The sequence below is a fragment of the Poromitra crassiceps genome (assembly GCF_964638095.1).
Source record: "Poromitra crassiceps genome assembly, chromosome: 16".
NCBI lineage: Eukaryota > Metazoa > Chordata > Actinopteri > Beryciformes > Melamphaidae > Poromitra > Poromitra crassiceps.
The window spans coordinates 17314105-17341364 of NC_139645.1; the positions used below are offsets into that span (position 1 = coordinate 17314105).

The 27260-nt window shown below is 43.8% G+C and overlaps 1 protein-coding gene and 1 pseudogene across 2 annotated transcripts in view; one reads left to right on the top strand and one right to left on the bottom strand.

The window, feature by feature from the left end:
• The window catches only part of LOC310791475 (ATP-binding cassette sub-family C member 12-like), a gene marked incomplete at both ends in the record, with an annotated part of 38786 nt that extends 24164 nt beyond the window's left edge, over positions 1-14622 (top strand). The window contains 13 exons of the mRNA XM_083653162.1: positions 734-832; positions 995-1098; positions 1507-1686; positions 2281-2507; positions 3394-3531; positions 4883-5072; positions 6019-6108; positions 6809-6998; positions 8687-8846; positions 10315-10393; positions 11976-12089; positions 13658-13822; positions 14530-14622. Coding sequence (XP_083509288.1) covers positions 734-832; positions 995-1098; positions 1507-1686; positions 2281-2507; positions 3394-3531; positions 4883-5072; positions 6019-6108; positions 6809-6998; positions 8687-8846; positions 10315-10393; positions 11976-12089; positions 13658-13822; positions 14530-14622 — 1829 coding nt within the window. The remainder of the gene's footprint in view (positions 1-733; positions 833-994; positions 1099-1506; positions 1687-2280; positions 2508-3393; positions 3532-4882; positions 5073-6018; positions 6109-6808; positions 6999-8686; positions 8847-10314; positions 10394-11975; positions 12090-13657; positions 13823-14529) is intronic.
• A 7043-nt stretch (positions 14623-21665) lies between these two features.
• Positions 21666-26685, bottom strand: LOC310791477 (signal peptide peptidase-like 2A; annotated as a pseudogene). The gene is made up of 3 exons: positions 26447-26685; positions 25780-26406; positions 21666-21826 (listed from the first exon to the last, which is right to left on the bottom strand). The product of its transcript is annotated as a signal peptide peptidase-like 2A (transcript).
• Positions 26686-27260: the final 575 nt, after the last annotated feature.

The following is a 27260-nucleotide window of genomic DNA, read 5'->3' on the forward strand; positions in this document are numbered from 1 at the left end:
CTTGCTGGTCTTGATTTGCTGCTGGTGGGCATCGGATATTCTGGCTTGCGTTTGTCAATCCTGTCCTGCTGCCTGGGTCTGTCTGGGTGTTGCGTGCTGCTCTGCGTGCCCCCCCCCCCGCCCCGCCCCGCCCCGCCTCGCCTCAACTGCACACTCCTCCTCCTGTCTGTGGTGGCTCTCTGCTGAGTTTGCTGTGCGCACAGTGAAGGGTGCGCAACATCCAGTTTTTTTACAGCGTTCCGCGTGTGTTTGTCACCGGCAACGATGCTTCCAGTTGAGAATAATAACAACTCCACGGTGTGGATGTGCGAATGTGCTGTCGCAACCGACACGGAGCGGCTCAATTGTGGGAGCAGATTGGCTGCTGCAGGCACAGCTGCAGTAACGTGCTTCAGCATATCGATGCATACGGATGCGATGCGATTTCCGTTTCCATAACGACTTCTTCTTTGTTTTTTCCTTGCCTTTCTGTTATGTGGAGAGCACTGTCGCCACCTAAGGGTTCTGTAAAATAGGTTATAGACCTCCAATAGCTACAATAGTTGTACCAGAGATGTATCAGGGATTGATCCACGTCCCACCGTCAAAAAACGCAATTGACGACAATCGTCGTCTTTGGCACTCTACGTCAGTATTTGAATTGACGACAGCTGTCGTCATTGGCATTCAATGAGTTAAGCTGCTGGAAGACATTGTGATCTTGGGTCAGTCAAATCCTTCTCCTCCTCTGAAGCTGCTGTGGAGGCCGAGAACCAGCTGGTCAGTCTGGAGAGCGCCAGAGAAGGTGCAGTCAACTGGAGGACCTATAACTACTACTGCCAGGCAGCTGGAGGTCTGACACACACACACACACACACACACACACACACACACACACACACACACGCACACGCGTGCCTATCAATGCGCAAACCCAAGCAATGCACACCTTCACAGACACAGACACATTTTGAGATTTCGGTCTTTGAGGTTTGGTGTGACTTTGTTCCTGCAGGCTATCTGGTGACCTTCCTCACCATCATGGTCATCATCCTGCTGGTCGGAACCACGGCCTTCAGCAACTGGTGGCTCAGCTACTGGCTGGAGCAGGGCAATGGGGTGAGGACCACACACACACACACGCACGCACACACGCACACACACACACACACACACACACACACACACACGCACACGCACACGCACACGCACGCTCGCGCACACACACACACACACACACACACACACACACACACACACACACACACACACACACACACACACACACACACACACACAAACCCACGTGTGTTCTCAGTCAATCTGCACAACGGCGCAAGCAAGTGTCTTCTACTCATCTGATACAACATGGTGGAGACTCACTCACTCACTCACTCACTCGCTCACTCACTCACTCACTAGCACTCATGCGATACACTTAGGTCTCCACTGAGATCCTCAGATTGCTCTGTTGTGCCCCAGAACATCTCCAGTGTGGATCAGGGGAACATCTCCAGTGGGGGCCAGGGGAATATCTCCAGTGTGGACCAGGGGAACATCTCAGAGAACCCGGACCTGCCCTTCTACCAAATGGTTTATGGCCTGACGGTGGTTGCCATGGTGGCACTTGGTGTCATCAAAGGCTACTCCTTCACAAAGGTCACTCTGCATGCCTCCTCCAAGCTCCATGACACCATGTTCAAGAAGGTACAGTGGGATGGCTGAACCCCAGCCACGATTCTTACGAGTTTGACCTATAGATCAAAAAAAGCCTTGTCAACCCATCTTAACTAGATTAAAGGATGAGTTGACCCAAAAATGAAAATTCAGACATCTACTCAGCGCAGTTTTTTTGTCCACAAAACAGTCCTGGAGTTTCATAGCAAAACCCTTTTGCAGAATTGTCCTAAACAATTGAAGTGAATGATGACCAACTTTCAAACATTAAAGAAAAAAATAATAATGAAATGCCTCCATACTGCTGCTCTGACATGAGCCAAGTCTCCACAAGCCCTGAGATGCCAAGTTGACTTGAAACGACGTCATTTGTCGGCCTGCTTTTATCTGAAATCTGCACTAGCCATACGCTTAAAGTCTCACTTTCACTTTCACTTTAAGCTCACGGCTACAGTGAAGATTTCAGCTAAAAACAGGGTGATATATGACATCTAATCAAGGGATAACAGGAGCTAACCGCAGCTGACAGACTTAAGATAATAGCAGCAAAAGTGACCGACTTAGGAAAACTATATCTGCCAATGAGCGCCTGACAGAGTGGAGTACTTTATGTCCCTTTCTCAGATCATAGCAAGTCCCATGAGTTTCTTTGACACCACACCGACAGGCCGCATCGTCAACCGCTTCTCCAAAGATCAAGATGAGGTGGACTCCGTGCTCCCCGCCAACATGGACTCTTTCTGCCAGTTCTGTCTGCTCTCCACCTACACCATCATCACCATCTCAGCCATCTTCCCACCCCTGCTGGTAGCTGTGGCTGTGATGGGAGCTCTGTTCACTCTCATTCTCTTGTGAGTTCACGCCAGCAAACTAAAACTAAGTTCTACAGGGACCCATACAAAGGAATTCACTTCGCTGTGAAGTTGTACATACTGTAATGACTTATGATCAGCCAATGGTGGTAAATTATGATTGTTTGGTAAGTTAGTCAACACCAGAGTCACTTTAGGAGACAACCAACAATAATTGTCGATAATGATCAACAACCAATTAATAAGCAATCAATCACTCATTTTTCTCTCACAGGTCCTCTACCATAGAGCTCAATGTGACATCATGACGTAGCTTTCGGTTCCGGAAGAGTAATTTGTCCATCCTTTTCTCCATCACATTTAAAACAATCCTTATATAAAGTTTTAAGCCTGGAACTAATCCAATCGGCCAGCTACATTAACCATTGGAGGAGTGATCTGATCAGTGATGAAAACATGACCTCCCATCTACTGTGTTGGCTGGGCCTTGGCCCTTCAGAAATGAAATCCACTTTTATGACCTTTGAAAACGTTTTCTGAAAACCTTGTGAAGATCTTGCTGAACACAAACTTCACTCTGTTTCATAAACTTGTGTTAACCACATTCCTTATTTCATGCATTTAACTCAAATCACCATGCAAAAATTAGATTGACTTTTGCACGTAAGAGCCGGAAGTGCTAACGTCCAGGTCTTACGGAATCACTCCTGCGGTCCTCTATTACTGTTCCAAGTAAACTGACTAACGTCACATAATGCAACACTGTTTTGATCTCACCTGCAATTACCGCTCATCGCCATAGGTGTTGCCAAAGAGAACGAAACTGACATCTTTGAGATGATCACTTTAAGCACGTTTCCCCCTGAGTGTCCCTAAACAGAAAGTATTGGAGGTGTGTCCTGGATCATCTCTGGTTTCCCCGCAGTGTGTTCCAGAGGAGCATCCGTCAGATGAAGAGGATGGAGAACATCAGTCGCTCTCCCTGCATCTCGCTCACCACCTGCACCCTGCAGGGCCTCAGCACCATCCACGCCTACAACAAGAGAGACAGCTATGTACAACTGTAAGATCAGGATACCTTGATTTGGGTTAAAACTGGTAGTAAATATTGACTGTTACACATGATGGTTTGTTTGACAGTTTATTAGCCTTAGGTCCTTTCTCTGATTTTAATTGATTTTATTGATTTTGCACTGTAAAGACAATACATGCCAAGTGTATTTCACCTGGAGGGGAAATTAATAAAATACAATACATATCAGTGCTTGGAGAGGTAAGAAACCCTGGAAGGGCTTATCGAGAACCTCACCATGTAGAATATATATATATATATATATATTTCTAAAAAATATATATATTATAACCAAGGAGATAGTACAAGTAATAATACATAGATAGTACAAAATAAAAAATAAAATAAAACAAAATAAACAAACTTATTTGAGCAATACATCAAAAGAAATAAAAATTACAATGGCAACAGAATTTTTTTTAGCACAATTCCATTGAGGACAGATGTTCTTTTTTTCTTCTCTGAAGCATGCCTCGGCGTAGCCGTCGTAATCATTGACTCTGTTTTATTTTTTTAAGGGGGGCTTAGGGGGAAAATACAGAAAGAAAATTTTATAGTCATACAAATCAAATTGCTGTAGCGTGCTTAGTTTTAAAGCGGGAGCGTTTCTGGTATCATATGGAACTAGACGACATAACGCATCCATTGGTATCCACCATGTCAGGAAGGGGGCTAAATAACGCTAAGTTTAGGCAAAATTTTCACCAGGGAAAAATTGGCATGACCGTTTTCACAGGGGTCACTTGACCTCTCATCTCAAGACATCTGTATGAGAATGGGTTCTATATGGTTACCCAGGCCACGAGTCTCCACTTTACATATAAGTGAGAGATAAATGCATGTTTATTTGAAACATATAATGGAGGGTAGAGTAATGCACTACAAACATGAATATTAGTTGCTGCACTTACTGGCTGTTAACTTTTGTACCATTATTTAATGAGGATTTTTGAGACTCAATTGCTCTGAAATGCTGGTATACTGTATCACTCAGGAATGCACATTTTTGTTTTTGTTTTTCTTGTTAAGTTCATTAAATGAATGCAAGCATTACTAAATGCATTTGAATATGAAAAATATAAATATTGGTATAATACACTTTGATTACCAGTATATTATTTCATTCTTTTCATCAAATTAGTAGCTATAATTGGGTAATTGGGAGTGATGGCAGGACAGTACTGGTGGAAGTGGACGGTCACAATCTGACCCTCCGGTAGTGAGGATCTTTTTTTTCTAGCATCAAAGTTGCCCATGCCCGGCATAGATGGTGCAGCTGTCGAAGTGTCTAGCTATTCAGGGTGAGGTTGCTAATGTATGACTGCCCTGTGTTATGTTGTAGGTTCAAATCCCTGAATGACATCAACTCCAATCACTACTACCTGTTTCACTGTGGGACTCGTTGGCTGTCCTTCTGGCTGGACTTCATGTCTGCAACCATGACCCTGTTGGTGGCGCTGTTTGTAGTGCTCAGCTCTAATGATGTCATCAGTCCAGCCATGAAAGGCCTGGCCCTGTCCTACACCATACAGGTAAACCCCTTCTCTGGCCCTGTGACTGTCCTACACTATACAGGTGAACCCCTTCACTGGCCCTGTCCTACACTATACAGGTAAACCCCTTCACTGGCCCTGTCCTACACCATACAGGTGAACCCCTTCACTGGCCCTGTCCTACACTATACAGGTGAACCCCTTCACTGGCCCTGTCCTACACCATACAGGTAAACCCCTTCACTGGCTGTCCTACACTATACAGGTAAACCCCTTCACTGGCCCTGTCCTACACCATCCAGGTAAACCCCTTCACTGGCCCTGTCCTACACTATACAGGTAAACCCCTTCACTGGCCCTGTCCTACACTATACAGGTAAACCCCTTCACTGGCCCTGTCCTACACTATACAGGTAAACCCCTTCACTGGCTCTGTCCTACACTATACAGGTAAACCCCTTCACTGGCTCTGTCCTACACCATACAGGTGAACCCCTTCACTGGCCCTGTCCTACACTATACAGGTGAACCCCTTCACTGGCTCTGTCCTACACTATACAGGTGAACCCCTTCACTGGCCCTGTCCTACACCATACAGGTAAACCCCTTCACTGGCCCTGTCCTACACTATAAAGGTAAACCCCTTCACTGGCCCTGTCCTACACTATACAGGTAAACCCCTTCACTGGCTCTGTCCTACACTATACAGGTGAACCCCTTCACTGACCCTGTCCTACACCATCCAGGTAAACCCCTTCACTGGCCCTGTCCTACACCATACAGGTAACCCCCTTCACTGGCTCTGTCCTACACTATACAGGTGAACCCCTTCACTGGCTCTGTCCTACACTATACAGGTAAACCCCCTTGGCCTAATTGTCACCCAAACAACAGCAACGTGTGTGTGTGTGTGTGTGTGTGTGTGTGTGTGTGTGTGTGTGTGTGTGCGCGTGCACATGTGTGTGTGTGTGTGTGTGATGACCAGCTAACAGGCATGTTGCAGTATGTAGTGAGGCTGTCGACGGAGGTGGAGGCAAGGTTCAACTCGGTGGAGCGGCTGCAGGAATATATCACGGTCAGTGTTACAAAACTGCCTTAATCTCACAATAAGACATGTCTGCCTATCTACCTATCTATCAATCGATCTATCTATCTATCTATCTATCTATCTATCTATCTATCTATCTATCTATCTATCTATCTATCTATCTATCTGTCTGTCTGTCTGTCTGTCTGTCTGTCTGTCTGTCTGTCTGTCTATCTGTCTATCTATCTATCTATCTATCTATCTACCGATCGATCTATCGATCGATCGATCGATCGATCGATCTATCTATCTATCTATCTATCTATCTATCTATCTATCTATCTATCTGTCTGTCTGTCTGTCTGTCTGTCTGTCTGTCTGTCTGTCTGTCTGTCTGTCTGTCTATCTATCTATCTGTCTGTCTATCTGTCTGTCTATCATCTATCTATCTATCTATCTATCTATCTATCTATCTATCTATCTACAGATATTACTCATTTTGTTTGGCCGCATTACTGCTGGGTTACAATGGTGCTGCTGCAGCAGTAAAAAGGGGGGGGGGGTTGTTATCTATTTATTTCCTTTATTATTTACAAAAGCTCCCCTCACTGCTGCCACGGCAGTGGCATTAACACTGCTGCCACGGCAGTGGCATTAACACTGCTGCCACGGCAGTGGCATTAAGCCTGCGGCAGTACTGCAGCAAAGTGGCCAAACTAAACGGCTAACAACTGTGCTCTATCTATAGGACTGTGTGCCTGAGGCCCCCAGGAAAACGAAGGGGGTCCAGATCCCAGACGACTGGCCCCAGAAAGGAGCCATCACCTTCCTGGACTATAAGATGAGGTACCGGGAGAATACGCCCATTGTCCTCAACGGACTCAAGCTGAACATCAGAGCTGGGGAGAAGCTTGGCATCGTGGGAAGGACAGGCTCCGGTAAGGACCTGGCTCCAAAAGTAGTACTGTTGGTGCTCGTTTAATCCTTGTTTGTGTTAGCCTTGGTGCTGTAGATCCTGCCCAATAGGTTGAGGCCACGTCTCATCATAGACGCTGGTTTAGCTGGCTCAGCCTGGCTGGGGGCGGGGTCAGGGTGGGGTAAAAAACCCGTTCTATCCATTCAGCAAAGTTAGAATTTAGCTGCTAGCCCAGCCCAGGCAGACACGATCGGGGATTTAACCACCGCAGTAAACGCACACCTGAGCAGACGTCTTGTGTTCTGCTCTAGAACCCCCAAACATGTAGTTTAGAGCCGCAGCACCATCTTTTGGTGAGTCAGCCCATGAGATATATGGGCGGTTTTACCCCACTCGCGCGCCAGCCGTTTAACATTTTGTGGGCGTTCCCAGACATGCGGACTGTCTCTATCCTACCCCTACCTTTGATTCTCTCTGCCTCTGCAACAATTTACATGGCGATTTTCTCAGTACCTACATTCAAATTAAATTCCTAAATTCCTAAATTCTTCAATTAGATTCAGGTTTGAAGGTATGACACATCATTACAATCTGTACTTTCATAATCTGTAAAAAAAGACCTCTCTCTCCCTGACCTGTCACATACTGTATTATAGTGATATTAGTCGTAATGTAGAATGTTTCATCCATATTGCCCGCAGGGCTCATAGCTAGTGGAGTCGGACACTGTGTTCAACAATGCTTTGGTATCAGTTAAAAGTAGAACGACCGCACCGCGGCTATATGCCTCCGCCAACAAGGGAGCAGTCGACATCCATGTCTGTCCAGACTTTGACGTTTGAGCCAAATGTGAAGAAATTCCGTCAAGGTGTGTTCCTGAGATATGGCGTTACCGAGCTTGAAAATGGTGTTCGTGAGGTCACAGTGACCTTGACCTTTGACCACCAAAATGTAATCAGTTCATCCTTGAGTCCAAGCGGATGTTTGAGGCAAATTAGATGAAATTCCGTCAAGGCGTTAACGAGCATGAAACGAGCGGTCGTGATGTCACAGTAACCTTGAACTTTGACCACCAAAATCTAATCGGTTCATCGTTCAGTCCGACTCGACGTTTGAGCCAAATTGGAAGGAATTCCAAGGCGTTCCTGAGATATCGCGTTAAAGAGCTTGGAAATGGGGTCCGTGAGGTCACAATGACCTTGAACTTTGACCTTTAACCACCAAAATCTAATCAGTTCATCCTTGAGTCCAAGTGGACGTTTGAGGCAAATTGGAAGACATTCCGTCAAGGCGTTCTTGAGATATCGCATTAACAAGCTTGTAAATGGCGTTCGTGAGGTCACAGTGACCTTAACCTTTCTCCTTTGACCACCAAAATCTAATCAGTTCATCCTTGAGTCCAAGTCAACGTTTGAGGCAAATTTGATGAAATTCCCTCAAGGTGTTCCTCAGATAATCGCGTTAACGATCAGCGGACGGACGGACAACCCAAATCCATAATGCCTCCGGCCTGGCTATCCCTGGCAGGGGCATAACAAAGACATGAATGGTTGAATTTTAGGATTTGGCAGGGTTTTGTTTTCTTGCTTTATAAAGTCCTGCTCTGTCCTGTGTGTGTGTGTGTGTGTGTGTGTGTGTGTGTGTGTGTGTGTGTGTGTGTGTGTGTGTGCGTGTGTGTGTGCGTGTGTGTGTGTGTGTGTGTGTGCGTAGGGAAGTCGTCTCTGGGCGTGGCTCTCTTCAGGCTGGTGGAGCCAGCTGCTGGGACCATCCTGATAGACGGAGTGGACATCACAGCCATCGGCTTGCAGGACCTGCGCAGTAAAATGTCCATCATTCCCCAGGACCCCATGCTATTCATTGGCACTATCAGGTAACCCCAGAGCCCCGTGACAACCCACCTCTCTCCACATGTTCACACTCATTCTCTCTCTCTCTCTCTCTCTCTCTCTCTCTCTCTCTCTGTCTCTGTCTCTGTCTCTCTGTGTGTCTCTCTCTCTCTGTCTCTCTCTCTCTCTCTCTCTCTCTCTCTCTCTCTCATGGTTTGGTGACGGACCCCGATTTCTCCGACTTTGCAGAATGTCTTGAAAGATGTCAAATAGAACAAAGTTTTGACAAGGGACGGGGCTTAGGATTAGGAAAGGTCAGAGCTATTTAGAGAGAGAGTGGCGTCAGTGGAGGACCAAAATGCATGACTCATTAGCCAATGAACAGCCAGGAAGGGGTCTCGCGCTACTTTTGAATGCTAAAGTAAAGCTGATAATGTACAATTAGATTTTTTGATTTTTTGATTTTTTTTAAAGTACAACACAAACTGTCCATTTTGCTGCAACTCGACAGTGATACGGCTCTGGGAAAGGTTATTGAGATCATAGGCCTCGCTTTTCATTGACACAAAGACACACGCGCACGCACGCGCGCGCACGCACACACACACACACACACACACACACACACACACACACACACACACACACACTGCACACTGCTGCCTCCGGTGCGTGCGTCAGAGTCCTGCGCGGGTCTGATTTTCAAGACCCGGTTCCGCCCGACCCCGCGACGTGCAGTACCGACCCCGCTCCGCGAACCCGCTCATATGATTAGTCAGTACCGCAACCCACCCCGCCCCGCAGACATGAGACCCACGACCCGCTCCGCTTCCGCATATATAATTTTTTTTTAAGTGAACATAACCAAAGTAACTGCGATCATTTCACAATTCACACAGGAAGCGAATAGCGGTCTTTTCTGGCCGAGTCACTGACGAGAGCCAACAACGGTAGCCGGTGCAGTCGGACTCGGCAGGCATTGCATAACGTTATTTACAATTAAGCACATTGACGGTGTTTTGTCACTGGTGCCAGTGCCAGCAGGCCAGCCAGGGCCAGGCAGCAGCTAAAGGAAACATGCTAGCCTTGCTGGCGCTGGCTGTCATGCAATGCAACAAGCTAGCTAGCATAGGTCTAGGTCATTTCTGTTTATACCTGACCGGAGCGAGGGAGAGCTGACCCGGAAGGAAAGGACCAGCGGAAATGATTGAGGTCAAAGACGTCAGGTCAGACTCAGACAAAACATGAAGTTACACACTGACTGAATTATTATCGTTATATAAAAAGTAAATAAAAATACATATATTATACAACACCCGCGACCCGGGCCGCATGTTGTTTATTCTACCCAGATCCGAACCCGCAAATAAAATGAAGACAAATAACACCTGCCCCCCGCATTTTTTTGCGGGTACCCGGCGGGGCCCCGCGGAACCCCGACCCGGTGCAGGACTCTGGCGTGCGTGTGTCCTTGGTAACCATCTGGATTGCGGTGTATGTGTTTGTCTACAGATACAACCTGGACCCCTTTAACAACTACAGTGATGAGGACATTTGGGCGTCGCTGGAGAAGACCTACATGAAGGACTCCGTACGTTACCCAGTACCGCTTGGAAAAGTAGATTTATAGACTGTGTGGTTGCTAAGGCAATGCCCAGAGATGGGAAGTAACTATTAAGTAAAAATACTTTGTTGTTGTACTTGAGTAGGATTTTCAGGTATCTGTACTTTACCGAGTATTTATGAGTATTTTAATCATATGTGTCTGAAAGTAAAACAACAGAAAGAAAAACGTCTTTAAACATTGGTTTATATATGAGTAATAGAGTCCAGCGCGCTTCAGCCAGGTTTGGAATAAAAAGGGTCCTGGTGCTCAACAGTGGAGGACAATATGCATAAAATAATATTTTACCTGGGCACTTCACACAGACTACCCGAAGTAAAGACACCGGAGCACTCTTTTCCGTCTGCACGTTTTAATAGAAGGGGCTGACTGACGTTTCGACAGACAAGTCTGTCTTCCTCAGAGTCAAAAAAAAAATAGCCTATATATATATATATATATATATGAAAACCAAACCATATGAAAACCACTGAAAACCATTACCCCCCCTATCTATATATATATATATATATATATATATATATATATATATATATATATATATATATATATATATATATATAGATATATATATATATATATATATATATATATATATATATATATATAGATATATATAGATAGGGGGGGTAATGGTTTTCAGAAGTAATTGAAAGTGGATACTCATTCTGCTCCCCTCCCCTCCTCAGACACGTTGTTCCAAATCCAAAATCTCTAACCAAGGTTAGACTGCAATTCTTGCCTGATGGGGGCAGTACAGGCTAAACAGTAATGCTTGCTCTGCTGCCTGGCAGTTGTTCACACCAGCCACAGATGCGTGATTTCTAACCCCACATAGGATAAGCAATAACCACGCCCTGTGGCGCCGGGATTGGCCAGGAGGATTGAAGCTTGGGACTAAAGCACCTGGGTTTTTTCATCTTTTAAAATAAAGATGTTTAAAAAACGATTGCATGTTACATTTTCAGTGCTGTACCTTTTCTCTGGGTAAGAATTGAGCTTGGAATTAACGATATGATACATTATATTATATGAGCTATGAACGTGAACACAACACCGTTTATATTATTGCATGTTTTATGGTATTATTATGGTATTATTATTGCATGTTTTATGGTATTATTGCATGGTAGGTGACCATAATTCATTTCAATGTCCGCTCCCTCCAGTGTTGCTCCTGGCCAATCCCGGCGCCACAGGGCGTGGTTATTGCTTATCCTATGTGGGGTTAGAAATCACGCGCCACAGATGGGGCATACTATCCCTTTCTGTTATTCAAACAACATTTTCCTCTTTGTCCAGAACAGTTCACAGTAATAAATAGTTACAAAATAGGTGTTGTACTGATTCTTCCTCAATTGTACAGAAGCTACAGAGTAGGCTAGACATTTACCTTACACAATAGTATTGGTAGCATTAGTAATAACAATACGGTAGTTACATCATGTATATATGGAGTTGTTGTAGTTCTAGTAATAGTAGTAGTAGCAGCAGCACTAGTATCAATAGAAGTAGTATTAGTGATAATTAATCCTGTGTTTTTCCTCAGATCTCCAGGCTGGAAGGGAAGCTACAGGCGGAGGTGATGGAGAATGGAGAGAACTTCTCTGTGGGGGAAAGACAGTTGATGTGTATGGCTAGAGCACTGCTCCGCAACTCCAAGGTCGGTCGCCCAGTCTACAAATCTGTCTGTCTGTCTGTCTGTCTCTGTCTCACTGTCTCACTGTCTCCCTGTCTCTCTGTCTGTCTGTCTCTGTCTCTCTGTCTGTCTGTCTGTCTGTCTCTGTCTCACTGTCTCTGTCTGTCTGTCTGCCTCTGTCTCACTGTCTCTGTCTGTCTATCTGTCTCTGTCTCACTGTCTCTCTTATTCTTCTGTATGACAGCCTAATTTCCCTATTATCTGAACTAATCTGATCCCACGGCATCCTAAGTCTCCTTCCGTCCTGACCATAGACCGAATAAAAATATGGATGTACCCATTGGTTTGTGTAATCCCATTTAGACCGTCACTTTTTGTTTTTTTACCCGTGCTGAGAAGGTCTGTGATCGGTGCTCTGTGTTGCTCTGTGATCGGTGCTCTGTGTTGCTCTGTGATCGGTGCTCTGTGTTGCTCTGTGATCGGTGCTCTGTGTTGCTCTGTGATCGGTGCTCTGTGTTGATCTGTGATCGGCGCTCTGTGTTGATCTGTGATCGGTGCTCTGTGTTGATCTGTGATCGGTGCTCTGTGTTGCTCTGTGATCGGCGCTCTGTGTTGATCTGGTCGGCGAGCTGTGCGATCACAGGACAGGCGACCTATCAATCACACCCCCTCTGCTCTATCGTCTATTTTACTTGAAATGGGACCATCATTTACTAAAAGAACATCACACTGTATTGAAGAAGACTTGGAAGTAGTGATTGAGACCATCAAGTCGTTAGGAAAGTGTTTACTGATGTCATAAATCAAGTGAGAAGTCGGGTCAATTTCCCATTCACTTCTATACAACCGGACTTCTCTTTGCAGGCACAGACTATATAAAAGGGTGAGTTCTATAAAGTTTCATCTCCGTACAGTTGACCGTGAATGGTGAAATTACCTGTAGAGACCAAAACAGTTTTTTGAACCAGGCTGTAAACATGCTTATTTCTGCTGGAAAGTTGGGCATTTTAACATGTAGGTCTAAAAGGGGATTTAATTGCTTTTGGAGACAGCTTCAAGTGGCCATTTGAGGAACTGCAATCTTTGGTACTTCCATGTTGGCTTCATTTTTCAGAAGCGCAGGTTGGGGCTTGGTCCCTGCTGACTAGGGATGGGGATCGTACATTTTTATTTATACCATTTTCGATACTGCTTAATGATCAGAGTCTTTATCGATACCACTATCGATACTTTTTTATTATTTGGTGGAAAGACAAGATGACAAAAAATTCTTACCAAAACAGTATATTGCTTTTATTGCTTGTGAGTCTGTGACTGATGATTTCTGAACAGAATGAAATTTGACAGTTGGTTGCTGTTGGTTGTTGGTTGTCAGGCAATTCAATTGAATTCAAAGACTTGAATCGATCTATGTGTGATTTAAGGTAAATGACATGACTCGGCTATAGTCTCGATAACAGTATTGATAAACTCAGACACGATTGATTTTAGGGTTTTGAGAAATGATCGATCAATACGATCTCGATCCCCATCCCTAGTCCCGACATATCGGTCTCTCCCTCCTCACGTCCCTCCTGTTGTCTGTCACACAGATCGTCCTCCTGGACGAGGCCACGGCCTCCATCGACGCAGAGACGGACGCTCTGATCCAGAACACCATCAGAGAATCCTTCAGGGACTGCACCATGCTCACCATCGCCCACCGCATCAACACTGTGCTGCAGGCCGACCGCATCCTGGTCATGGACAACGGAGAGGTAAATACACAAGCGCACACATCATTTATGGCCGTTTGAACATTTATGTGGTGGCCTGCAAGAACCAGTGGTTAGCACTGTCACCTCACAGCAAGAAGGTCGTGGGTTTGAATCTCCAGAATTGAATTACAGATATCTGCAGTATAGTAGTATAGTAGTAATTGCAGATCTCTGGACAATATAACCAAAATGTGGAAAAAGGTTTGAATTTTTGGTAACACAAAAGTAATCTACTTTTCTCAGGTGGTAATCTTGTAATGTAACAAGTTACTTTTGAAAGTAATAATGCTAGCCAACACTGATGCTAAATGTGAATGTCAAAGCTGCTGACCAAAGGGCATGATGAATATGTGTATATAATAATATTGTGTAACTGTTTTGATTCATTGAATTGTATTTACATCTAGTCTAGCTATAGAGGGTATGCATGTGATGTCACAGAGGCAGAAGTCACTGTGGGGTCACGCCCACTGAGTCACAGCAAGACTGAGCTTGAATGCAGTAATCAGCCTAGATAACTGACACCTGCTGCTCAGGGAGGAACTTGACACTCATTTTCACACTCATTCCCGATTGAGGGGGCGTGTTCCAGTGGGTGTGCATACCCTCTATTAAAGGTTAAAACGGCTTGGCATACACACATCGATGAAGACCATAGTGATCCTGATCCTAGTCTGATGGTGCTGATGATGCGTTGTGTCCGGCAGGCGGTTGAGTTTGACCATCCGGAGGTGCTGAAGCAAAGTCCGACATCGCTGTTCGCCTCACTGCTGGCTGCTGCTCAGACCGTCGGCTCCTGAACCACCACGACACGTCACGACACAACACCATGACACCTTGAAACAGTGATCTGGACTTGAGACTTATTGCGACTTGACGAAAAATAAATGACTTGAGAGACTCGACTTGAACTTGGTTATAGACTCGTCGTGACTTGACTTGAGACATGATGACTTGACTCGGATGACTTGTATTCATCGGTTTAAATTACCATGCTCAACGTGGTCAAGTGTCAAGTGTGTATGAGAGTGCACACTGGGAATGGCAACAATGTCATGATTGGATGACTCATTTATGCTCCTCCTTATGAAATTGTCATGATTGGATGACTCGGTCATGCTCCTTATGACATTGTCATGATTGGATGCCTGGCTGTCAGTCACGCTCCTCGCTATGGCAACGTGCAACATTCAAGCTCCTCGGTCCCTCGACTTGAAATGACCTGTGACTTGACTTGCCCAAAACAAAATGACTCTGGACTTACTTTCCATTGTTACTGACTGATTGTAATGTAAATCAACGGCATGAAGAAAATGAGGAGAAGCCATACAGCACCAGTGTTTTCATGTCAAACTCATATCTGTAAATAATACTGTATTTGTCGTACACAGTGTTCATATTTGTATGCTGTCACGGAGATCGTTTAAACGTATCTACGTGTGAAATGTCTTAGACCTTTCTCACTTAAAGGAACACTCCGCCCATTTTCAACCAGCTTTGTATCATTAGAACATCAGTAGTATATCATAAAACTGTAAACGGTTTTGAAGTCTGTCATTTAATTTGTCAGTTATTGAGTGTTAAAGTGTGGACCAGTGACATCACTGGTCCACACTAACTCACATTAATAACTCATTAACTCAAATCAACTCTCAATAACTGTCAAACTAGATGAATGATGAATAGTTTGACAGTTATTGAGAGTTGATTTGAGTTAATTAGTTATTAATTTGAGTTAGTGTGGACCAGTGATGTCACTGGTCCACACTTTAACACTCAATAACTGTCAAATTAAATGACAGACTTCAAAACCGTTTACAGTTTTCTGATATACTACTGATGTTCTAATGAAACAAAGCTGGTTGAAAATGGGCAGAGTGTTCCTTTAAATGAACAATGCATATTAGCCTACTGTATTTATTTGCAACATTTTCCGAAAGTGCTAATTTACAGTGTTGGGGTAGGGCATTACAAAGTAACTTGTTAGAGTACTTAGATTACTTTTTTGTTGTAACGAGTAACATAACGCATTCGTTATTCAGTTACATATTCAAATAAGCAATCCGTTACGTTTAAGATTTTTTCCATGTTTCGCGGTTGTGTCAGTGCTTGCTGCTGTGCAGTAGCTGAGCTGCTCAGCTAGCGAGATGGCAGAGAGGACAGCCGTTACGTCGTGAAAGTACAGTAATGTTGTTTTCATGCAATTTTCCCAGTCTGGCTGTATAGAAGACCCTGGATATGGTTTAGGAAAGGGAACGTAAGCTGCTCACCAGCGCATGAAGTATTTTGAAGGGGTTTTTCTTCCTGGTTTTACTTCCGTGATGTGTGCGGCCGAAGATCATCCGCGATGTGCAGCCCAAGATGTGCGCATGTCTGCTTGAGTTCACAAGCCCGGGCCCAGAGTTATAGTGGCCAGAACCTTAGAGAGAGGGAACTCCAGAAAACGGCTCCTGGTGGCTTCTGAAAAATAAATTGGCTCCTAAAGTAAAGTCGTTTTTGACTGCGAGTGATAAACAGAAACTTTTTTTTTTTTTTTTTTTTTTTTTACATCTGCTGCTTTCCCCATGTAAGTGGACGGGTTTCTGAACTGCAGGGCGTCACGTGACTTGCAATACCAAGCTTGGCCACCATGTTCAATTTGCTTCACAGCCCAGAGCTGTGGGGTGCTTGGGTGCTACCTGTCAGGTAACTAACTACCCTTGGCTTACTGTACTTTCATGTAGCCTGCTACTAATAGTAGCCTATAGTAGGCTAATAGTAGCCTAATGAAAACATAATCGTTAAACTAGAAGGCCAATCGGAGAGCGTAGACCTTCCCAAGGCCAATTGCTTGTTTGTGAGACTTGTTCGTTAGAGGGATCATGTGTTACTGCGTGATATGTTGCATGCATGCATGTGTTGTAGTGTGTTGTGTGACAATAAAGACAAAATTGTGGTGAGTCGATACATAATCAAAGGTAGACGTACTGTAAAGGATACTATGTGCCCTCTGGACAATATAACCAACATGCGGAAAAAGGTTTTCATTTTTGGTAACACAAAAGTAATCTACTTTTCTCAGGTGGTAATCTTGTAATGTAACAAGTTACTTTTGAAAGTAATGCTAGCCAACACTGATTCTAAATGTGAATGTCAAAGCTGCTGACCAAAGGGCATGATGAATATGTGTATATAATAATATTGTGTAACTGTTTTGATTCATTGAATTGTATTTGCATCATTGCAATCTGAATAAAGAGAAGATGATGAAAGGTAAAGACATCTATGGTGGGTTTGAGTCTCCACTCCTCACGTTCACGTCGGTTTCCTCTGCTTATTTACACCTTTATTAATTATTACAAATATTACAAAGTTCACTTAAAGGAACACCTCACCCTAAAATCCAAAATACATATTTTTCCTCTCACCTGCAGTGCTATTTGTCCATCTATATCGGTTTGTGTTAGTTGCCTGAGTTTTGGAGATATCAGGCATAGAGATTTCTGCCTTCTCTCCAATACGATGGAACGGGATGGCAGTTGGCTTGTGGTGCTCAAAGTGCCAAACTGGAGAATATGACACAAATTCCAGACTCTGTCTGTCTCTCTTTGGCTGGTGGAGTGATCAAAGTTGTGTTGTTGACAATGAGCAAAGCTGTAGGTCAGGAAATTCCACTCCTGTTCTGATTATGTAAAGATCACACTCTTTAGGGCTTACTGTACCCCTATCTATACTGCCCCCTTGTGGGCAAAGTTTAAGAAGGCAAGCATGCATAAACTTCAGGTTGCCTATAATGATTGCATGCGCATCTTGCTGAAAAAGCCCAGGTGGAGCAGTGCTAGTGAGCTGTTCTGTAAGGCGGGGGTGGCCACTTTCCAGGCGCTCCTGAGAAATCTGAGGTACAGGTTCATCTGTTGAACGTGTCTCAGAATGTTATTATTAAGTTTCTCACTGACCCTGGGCTAAGCACTGTGAGAAACCAGTCACATATGTGGAAATTCTGGTATGACTCTCTTTATAATGTACTTTTGTTCTTTTATTGTGCCCTTATGTGCTTTTTGTAATTGTGTATGTGTCATCTATGGACCAAGCGTCTGCCAATAAAGGTTTGATTGATTGATTGATTGATTGATTGTAGCCCCAAGGTGCTGAGCGACCAGCGCTTTCTGGCTGAAATCACAGAGCCCTCTCATCACCAGCAGCACTTTGCCCCTGAGCGCCTCAGCTGTGCTCAGCCCAGACATGTCACACAGCACAGTGGATCTCAGATTCACCAGTGGATACTGTGCAGCAGTGTATAATCGTTAAGTTGGGTCCATCCAGGAGCCATTGTGAACAATGCAGTACTCCGTACTGGTAGGCTACTGCCATCTGAAATGTGCAAGATTGCCTCTTGGCAGTTTGTCTTCGATGACAAGAAAATTGCTGATAAAATGATGATCGTGACAGCTTTTGCCATATTGCTAACAAAATAATTTTACCAGACAGAGCATTTGACCTTGTACCCCACTCGTCCATCTGATGGATATTTCTGACATTCGCGTGGCTGCCGTTTGGACATTTTTGGACCAGATGGTCTGAAATTAAGGCTAGGTATTTTTTTTTGGGTGTTTAAAAAAAGTCATCCCTAGAGGGAGAAATTCTACCATCCAAAAACCCTGTTGTGAAATTCCACCTGTCTTTACCATTAAGTTCATCAGATGAACCCATTGACTTACATTATAAACACTTTATTGGTACTCCCAGCAAATTTTCACAAAAGTAATGGATTTTATTTTCTTCTGCTCTCATCCTGGACCAAATACCTTGAAATTTGACCTTGAAAAGAGATTTTGGAGTTGGTTGAAAATTACATGGGAGTTACATGGTCTCAAAGTCCATTGCATAGTTTTCCCATTGGTTTCAATGTTAATTTTGCACAAAAACAACATTTTGTTATTTACTCCCAGCTAATTTAAAAAAATATATATATCATCATTTCCTTGATGTTACACATCTCACCTTGACTCAAGGGGTCAAAATTGTAGTTTCTACTGTGTTTGGCTATTTCCCCCTATTCCCCGTTTTAGCATAGCAATCAATTCCATGCAGTTTACATGAAATGTAAAAAAAACTGATTCCTATGCCAAAGATGGGAAAATATTAGAAAACTGCTACTGATTTGAAGCCTTTAGACCAGGATGGATGCTGGACTAAAGCTAATTTGTGTTTTTTGGGGAAAATAGCTGGTAGTCGAAAACATGCGCTTTTTTGCTTTTTGGCTCAAAATATGAAAAATATGATTTTTTTTAAATATGAAAACCCACTGATGATGTCACAATGTCTGTGAAATCATCAGTAATGTCATCAGTGACATCATTATCAAAATCATCTTATGACATCACTGATGATGTCATAGGCTAGTGATGTCCTAGGGATGTCATAGGTATTGTGACATCATTCTAAGATGGATCCTGCCAATCTTTGACACTAGGCATCTTGCAGTGGTGACTTGTGGTGACTTTTGTAAAACACCCCAACCTGCCCATAATATCAGACAGAAATCCAGTTTGCTTTTATGGGAAGGAAAATAATTCACTTTTTGTGTTTTTGATGTACTTTTTTATTGTACTGTACTTACTGTACACTGGCATTTGAGGGGTTAACATTCTGAGTAAGTATGAAATGTTGATATGAGGTATTAGGGAGGAAGTTACCAATGAATGATAAACAATAAAACAATAATAATAATATTCATAAACTAATGAATTATAAATATAACGGTTCATCAGATGGACCAATGGTAAAGTGATTATTTCTTTTGCAAATGTACATTTCTTGAAAAACTAAAGATGGATCAGAATCAATGTTGCTGCCAATCTTTGACATATCCCAAGCCATGATAATCCCCCCAGGAGAAATCCAGTTTGACTTTATGGGAAGGAAAATAATTCACTTTTTGTCTTTTTTCTGTATTTTTTATTTTTACTGTACTTACTGTACTGGCATTTGAGGGGTTAAAATTCTAATAGGTATGAAATTTTGGTATGAGGTATTAGGGATTAAGTTACCAATGAATTATAAACAATAAAAAAAATAAAAAAAAAATGCATAAATTAATACATTATAAATATTAAGGTTCATCAGATGGACCAATGGCATTGTGGCGAGGATTCCTTAGGGAGTACAAAGGTTAAATGGCTTCTCTCCTTTGTGGACTCTCATGTGTGATTTCAGGGTTGCATTTCGACTAAAACTTTGATTACAGACTGAGCATTTAAATGGCTTCTCTCCTGTGTGGACTCGCATGTGTGTCTTCAAGCTTTCATTTTGAGTGAAACTTTGAGCACAGACTGAGCATAGAAATGGCTTCTCTCCTGTGTGGACTCGCATGTGCATCTTCACATATCCTTGATTAAAACATTTACCACAGACTGGGCATTTAAATGGCTTCTCTCCTGTGTGGACTTGCATGTGCATCTTCACATATCCTTTTTGATTAAAACATTTACCACAGACTGGGCATTTAAATGGCTTCTCTCCTGTGTGGACTCGCATGTGCATCTTCACATATCCTTTTTGATTAAAACATTTACCACAGACTGGGCATTTAAATGGCTTCTCTCCTGTGTGGACTCGCATGTGTTGCTTCTTGTTTGCTTGACAACTAAAACCTTTACCACAGATCGAGCATTTAAATGGCTTCTCTCCTGTGTGGACTCGCATGTGTTTCTTCAAGCTTTCTTTTTGATTGAAACTTTGAGCATAGAGTGAGCATAGGAATGGCTTCTCTCCTGTGTGGACTCTCATGTGTGATTTCAGGGTTGCATTTCGACTAAAACTTTTACCACAGACTGGACATTTAAATGGCTTCTCTCCTGTGTGGACTCTCATGTGTGTCTTCAAGTTTATATTTTGATTGAAACTTTGACCACAGACTGAGCATAGAAATGGCTTCTCTCCTGTGTGGACTCTCATGTGTCTCAGCAGAGTGGTGCCCCTGTTGTCAAATCTCTTATGACAAACTGAGCAACTAACTTTTTTCCCAAGAAATGTATTTTCCTGTGAGTCGAAACCTGACTGAGGTTCAATAGTTTCCATCAAGTCATCACTATCTTTAGTCTCAAGTTCAGAAGAGTCTGAAGTCTTGCCAGCACTTGGTTGTAAATGACTAGCTGGATCTAAGTTCCTGGCTGGTTGTGATACTCCACAGTCCTCCCCATCATCTCCTCTTTTCATCTGTTCAGTTGAGCTGCTGGCTATAGGCTCTGCCTCTCTCTTCTTCTGTTTGGCTTTGATGAAGCTTTGAGGCCCGATGTTTCTCTTCATCATCTTGACTCTTCACAGGGACAGCGATGAATGTGATATAGAACTCCTCCGGCTCTTGACTTTGGCACCAGACTTCCAATAACACAGTGAAACTGATACACATGTCACTTATAGATAACATTCCGCTGTCAACTGATGATGTCACCTATGCATACTGTAGTAGACATTGTGACATCATCAGTGATGTCATAAATCTATCGCTTAAGAAGGACTTGTGATGTCATCAGTGATATAGGACAGTGCTTTAGTGACAGACCGGAAGTTGTGTAGGGACTACACGATATGCTTTGCATTCAAGTGCTCACGTCGGAACATGCGCAGTTGACTAGAAGCCACCGAGGCTAAAACCCAATTTATGCTTCGTCTGCCGATACTTGAAACGGTCGCCGACAGAAATCAAGACTTGAGTCGACACTTTCAAGTGTTGGGAACAGTGTCTGTGTCACAGGCCAGTTTTTAAATGCTTTGTCCCTGTAAATTAACTTTAGGGGTTGAGACGAGTGAGTGAATGGTTGAATGGTGTGGGAAAATCCTAATTGAACACAGCTGCGGCTGATTAGGAGACTGGGGTTTTTGCAGTGGGCTGGCGTTCTTCTCGCCCTTTTAAAGGCAGCCGTGGAGGTGAGAGCAGAGGGAGAAGGCAGACGTGGTGGAGAACCAGGGGGATCCTCGATGTCGAAGTGGGGAGGGTGCTGGCCAAGGTGCGGTGAAGCAGACCTGACGCAGGAACAAACGCAGTCCCGGGCAAGAGAAGCCAAACCAGAGGTTGACGGGACGCTTGTGAGACGGGCAGAGCTACGAATACGAGTAGTGAAACTCCCGATGGCGCACGGTATCCAGACCCACCATACAGCAGTCTGACGGCCAGAGGAACTGCACGACACGGCTTTCTTGGAGGGGAAGCATCGTTGGAATGTAGAGGGGTGTAGTCACGACGCACCCCTCTTACAGCTAAGTGCCCCTCTTATGTTTCCTGCAGCCCTCGCCCTTCATGTTGTCCTCCTTTTCCTACCACCTTTTATTAGTGTACACGTCTGACCAGATGAACATTGTTTTTATATTTTGTACTTTGACACTGTAGCCTACCTTTTTGAGCGCCATTTTATTGTACTGCAGCCCCGTCTAAACAAAGCCCACATCCTCCGGCCACTTGAACGGCTGTGGCAGATATAGTTGTCCCTTGTTGGAGTGCCTAAAGTGTGCTATTGCTTTTGAAGAAGTTAAAATCACGTGTGCAATTACTGTGGAGCGCGGAGCATTGCCCCCTTCAACTTTCCATAGCATAAAGCTAAATACCCAAGAGGTTCTTAAATCACGTGTGAATTTGCAGTGATATTTTGCAGTGCTGTTTCCTTTCTTTTTTTGGCCATTGTTCTGGACAAATTCTGACCACTAGCTGGTTTTGCCATCTCCTTCGGGAGCCTGGGCCTCTGCCCAGTCAAGTGACTTGTCTCATTATTCCCCCGTAGCTTCCTTGGAGGTGTTCGGAACACGAGCGGACAGAGGACACTGTGGGACCTACTACACCTGGACTGTGGGCTGGGGTTTCTAATATTTTCCTACTTTGTAATAAAGATTATTGTGTATCCAGCTCCTGGTGTCCTGTCTGATGGTTCTGGTTGGCTCCCCACCTGTATACATATAGTTCGTGGTTGTAACATCTGTTGGCCACTGGTCACATCTGCTACCTGGTGAAATGTCTAGTGTCGCTGACTACGTCATAGTATCGCGCAAGTCTGATTGGCTATATAGACGGCACGTGCTTGACTTCCTTGTTTTGGTTGGGGTCCACCCGCTAGTTTTCGCTCGATTGAAATTAATGAACGTGTTCCCGCTATTTTTTATCAGCCTGTCTTTGATGTATGACTTCGTGAAAATCACAAAGAACATCGTGACCAATTTCCCAGAGAGAGAGGAGGTGAGTTGTGTGATTGTGTGCTGTTTATATGCGCCTGCATCCAAGTACGTTACATCTTGCCTCCGAGGTGGTTTCCCTCTCTTTGGCTGACTGCAGCTGCTTATAGCGTTCGAGTGTCACGTGACCGTTGAACCGAGGCGAACGTCCTCTGAAGTATAAATGCAACACCATGAGCGACACTTTATTTTTTGTCTGTGACGATGTGCTGAGCAACACTTTATAATAAGTATAAATTAAGCTTAACAATGTAGCACTAGAAACCACTAGCTAGTGAAGTTAATGCAGGAAATGCAGAGGCATAATGACAGAGGAAAGATTAGACTGTTGGGAATATCAACATGTTCCTCAGACATATTATAAAATGACTATGAAAAGCTCTATATAGCTAAAATGGCAATATGTAATTGTCCAATGCGTCTGCCATTTTGTGAAACGTCACAGGCACATAACAAGTCGTGAGCTTGAAGCTTTCAGAAAGATTCCACATATCAAGTCGTCAATACCACATGAGGGGGCCATTCAAGCTCCAGGTCACCCGCACGGGTGCTTTTTACACCCCCTGAACGTTGAGCCCGATCGCACGTAAAACGCCACAGCCGTCAGTCATCAGTGATGATGTCATCAGTGATGATGTCATCAGTTATGTCACTTATGTCCAAACGGTAGCTGGATGTAGAAGTCATAGAGACTGATGATGTCACTTCACACACAGCTCTCCAATATGCTAATGAGGTCATATACATTGTGATATCATCAGTGGTGACATGCAGCTACAGTTTGAGATGTCCCTGCTTGGGAAGCCATTGCTCCCTAATGATCTCACGTATCGTGACACTACTGATGTCATCAATATGTGACATCACTGCTCCTGCTAGGAGGTATGACATCAGTGCATGTTAGTGATTCCACTTATGATGTCATTAGGGGCCTTCAGGTCCGAAGCCCAATGGATTTTGAGGAACTGGGACTTAAGTTTTTAGCATTGCATTCCAAAGAAACCCTTTGTCAGCAGTAGTAGTAGTAATAGTCAGCAGTGTCAGTAGTAGTGTAGCGAAGCTTGTGGGCTTGCTGGGGACGAAGCTTTTGGGCTTGCCTCGTGAAGTGTGCTGGATCGTGGATGAGGGCTCACGAGCTGTGATCGGTCAGAATCACAGGGATGGAGATAGGGACCGAGATGTCGGTCCTCGGACGCGGTTGAAATACCACTCGTGACCTGGCTGGGTGTAAGGCAGTCGGTCACCAGGGCCTGGCTGGTTGTAAGATAGCCAGGATTCAGCTCGGGTTCGGATTTGGTCGTGCTAATGGTTGACATTATGAAGGTAGAGTAGGAAGTAAGAATACCGGAAGGGGTATAGCGTCACAGAACACCTTGTTTATATCCCCGCATTTGTGATGTCACAACGTTCAGGGAGCTATGACATCATCGGTGTTATGTCTGACATCGCCGATGACCTCACAGGTGAACTCTGACATCATCATTGATGATGTCATCATCATTACGTCGCTGGCGCGCCGGCTCGTGGGCGTCGACTGCCCCAAGAACAGGCCTGACGGTGGGCCATTATGGACCCTTTTCTACAAGTAGTAATATTAGTAGTAGTAGTAGTAGTTGTGTAGTGGTCATAGTAGTAGCAGTAGAACTGATGACATCACTCACCAATGACATCACAATTGCTTGGGTGACATCACTGATGAGATCATCATTGAGTGCTTGAATGATATCACTGGTGACATCACCAATTCTATACAGGGCAGAGTTCGCTCTGAACTTCAGAGCTCAGAGCAGTCGATCTGTAGGTAATACTATAGCATGCTAAACACCGCTGGCTGATAATATCTGATCTCGAGATTATGGACGATGAATTATATGGCCGCGTGTATTTATTTGAGCCGGTCTTATATTGATTATAACCAGTGCTGTGGGTAACTGTAATTGTCGGTAACGAGTAGTGTAAGGCACTACTGTCCTAAAGTGCAGTAATCACATTAGTTACTAATCAAACACTTAACTCGTTTCTTGCTTACTAGCAAGATAAGTATAGAGAGAAAACAACTCCGTTTTAATGTCAGATCCTTCTTCTTCTGTTCGGTTTTACGGCGGTTGGCATCCAAAATGTTGCATTACCGCCATCTACTGAACTAAACCTAAACTGATCTTAATTGAACTAAAATAAACAAAATAACACCATATGCATCTCTCAGTATTTTATCTATCTCTGCTCCAGATACATCAACCACATCCAGAAATCTCTTTGCAGCGTCAACCACCATATCAGTCCTCTCCGTCTTCAATAGCAGATCCTGTGTCCCATCAGACAGGTCACTTAACTGCACAGCAGAATCACTCATGGTGCCAATATTTCAACTTTGTATTAGCATGCAGAACAGCACTATTAGTCGACATAACTTTGCAGATAACTAATAGAACAAGAAATCATTTTAACCTCCAAAACACATTGACAAACATTGACAAAATAATCTACAAACAAAACACACTACCCCAGGGCATGCTGGGAACTCCATCCACTTCCCTCTTCCACAGGTTACATTTCCCAGAAGCCTTTGCATAACTTTTTACACTGTTTTACAATTAAATCAGGCTAAAAAGTGTTAGAAATAATATTTATTTTAACACAACATGCAATTCTAGAATATTTGAATATTGGACAAAATAAAATGAAATGAAATGTAAGCTCATAAGAGAAACCCACATACAGCGATGGGGTCTGTAAATACCCCTCGCAAATATAACGTGTTCTAGTGAAGTGGGCGCAGTGCGGTATGCTCCGTAATAAGTGGAGGCAGGATGCAATGCCGAGGTCATTCAAAATCCAGATCCGTCTTCATTCCTGTTGGCTCCCCACATCACGGCTACAGCAATGCACACTGCAGCCAGTACGAGAGACCTCACAGAGAAGTGACACGTTCCAATAGAGAAACTCAGTGCCACACCCCATCTTGTCCATCACTGCGTCCAGACGGCTAAACAGCGCTGTGGCGCTTAGGCAGAATGTGGCCATAATGACGTACACAAGGACATCGTAGAAGTAGATGAGCACTAGCATCCCACACATCAGGGCTGCCATGATAACCACTTTAAGAGTAGTGTTGAGTGAAATGTCTCCACTGTCTGCTATGCTTTCAATGTTTCCTCCGCGCACTGTACCACTGCCCAGCTGGTCTTTCTCACACGCCGCGCTCCAGTAGCTTCCCAACGCAACTGTGCAAAAGGAAATGAGTATTATGACTACGATGCTTGGATCAATCTTTAGAGTGAGGTGGTGCGTAGAGCTTGGCGTGCATTCCTTCACCAAACACCTGCTGTGCATCCAGGACGTCCTTGTACCTCAAGAGAGACAGGGGAATGTGGACCTTGGCTCTGACTACTAATACTACTGAATAATACTCAATACTAATACTCTTGACTCTGTCTCTCTTTGGCTGATGGAATGATCAAAGTTGTGTTGTTGGCAATGAGCAAAGCCGTAGCCCCAAGGTGCTGAGCGACCAGCGCTTTCTGGCTGAAATCACAGAGCCCTCTCATCACCAGCAGCACTTTGCCCCTGAGCGCCTCAGCTGTTTTCAGCACAGACATGTCACACAGCACAGTGGATCTCAGCAGTGTATAGAGTATCGTTAAGGTGGGTCCAGGAGCCATTGTGAACAATGCATTACTCCGTACTTGTACTTCCATCTGAAATGTGCAAGATTGCCTCTTGGCAGTTTGTCTTCGATGACAAGAAAATTGCTGATAAAATGATGATCGTGACAGCTTTTGCCATATTGCGAACAAAATAATGAAGATATGTGTAACCTAGTTAATCAGCGAGGAGATTTAAATGGTCGTGCAATTTATAACATCAGCAGGATGTTAGGATTTATGACATCACCGATGATGTCACAATGTCTATGCATAAGTGACATCATCAGTTGGCATCAGTTAACTGGACATTGTAACATCACTGATGTCACTATTTTTTTTTTTTTTTTTTTATTATGCATTTTTCATTTTCATTCCAACAACATATGAACAAAACAAACAGCTCAGACACATGAAAGGGAAAAAGACAAAAACATACATACCAAGAAAATGACTGATGTCACTTTTTTTTTTTTTTTTTTTTTTTTTAATCTTATTTTCTATTTTTTAAATGGCTTCTCTCCTTTGTGGACTCTCATGTGTGATTTCAGGGTTGCATTTCGACTAAAACTTTGATTACAGACTGAGCATTT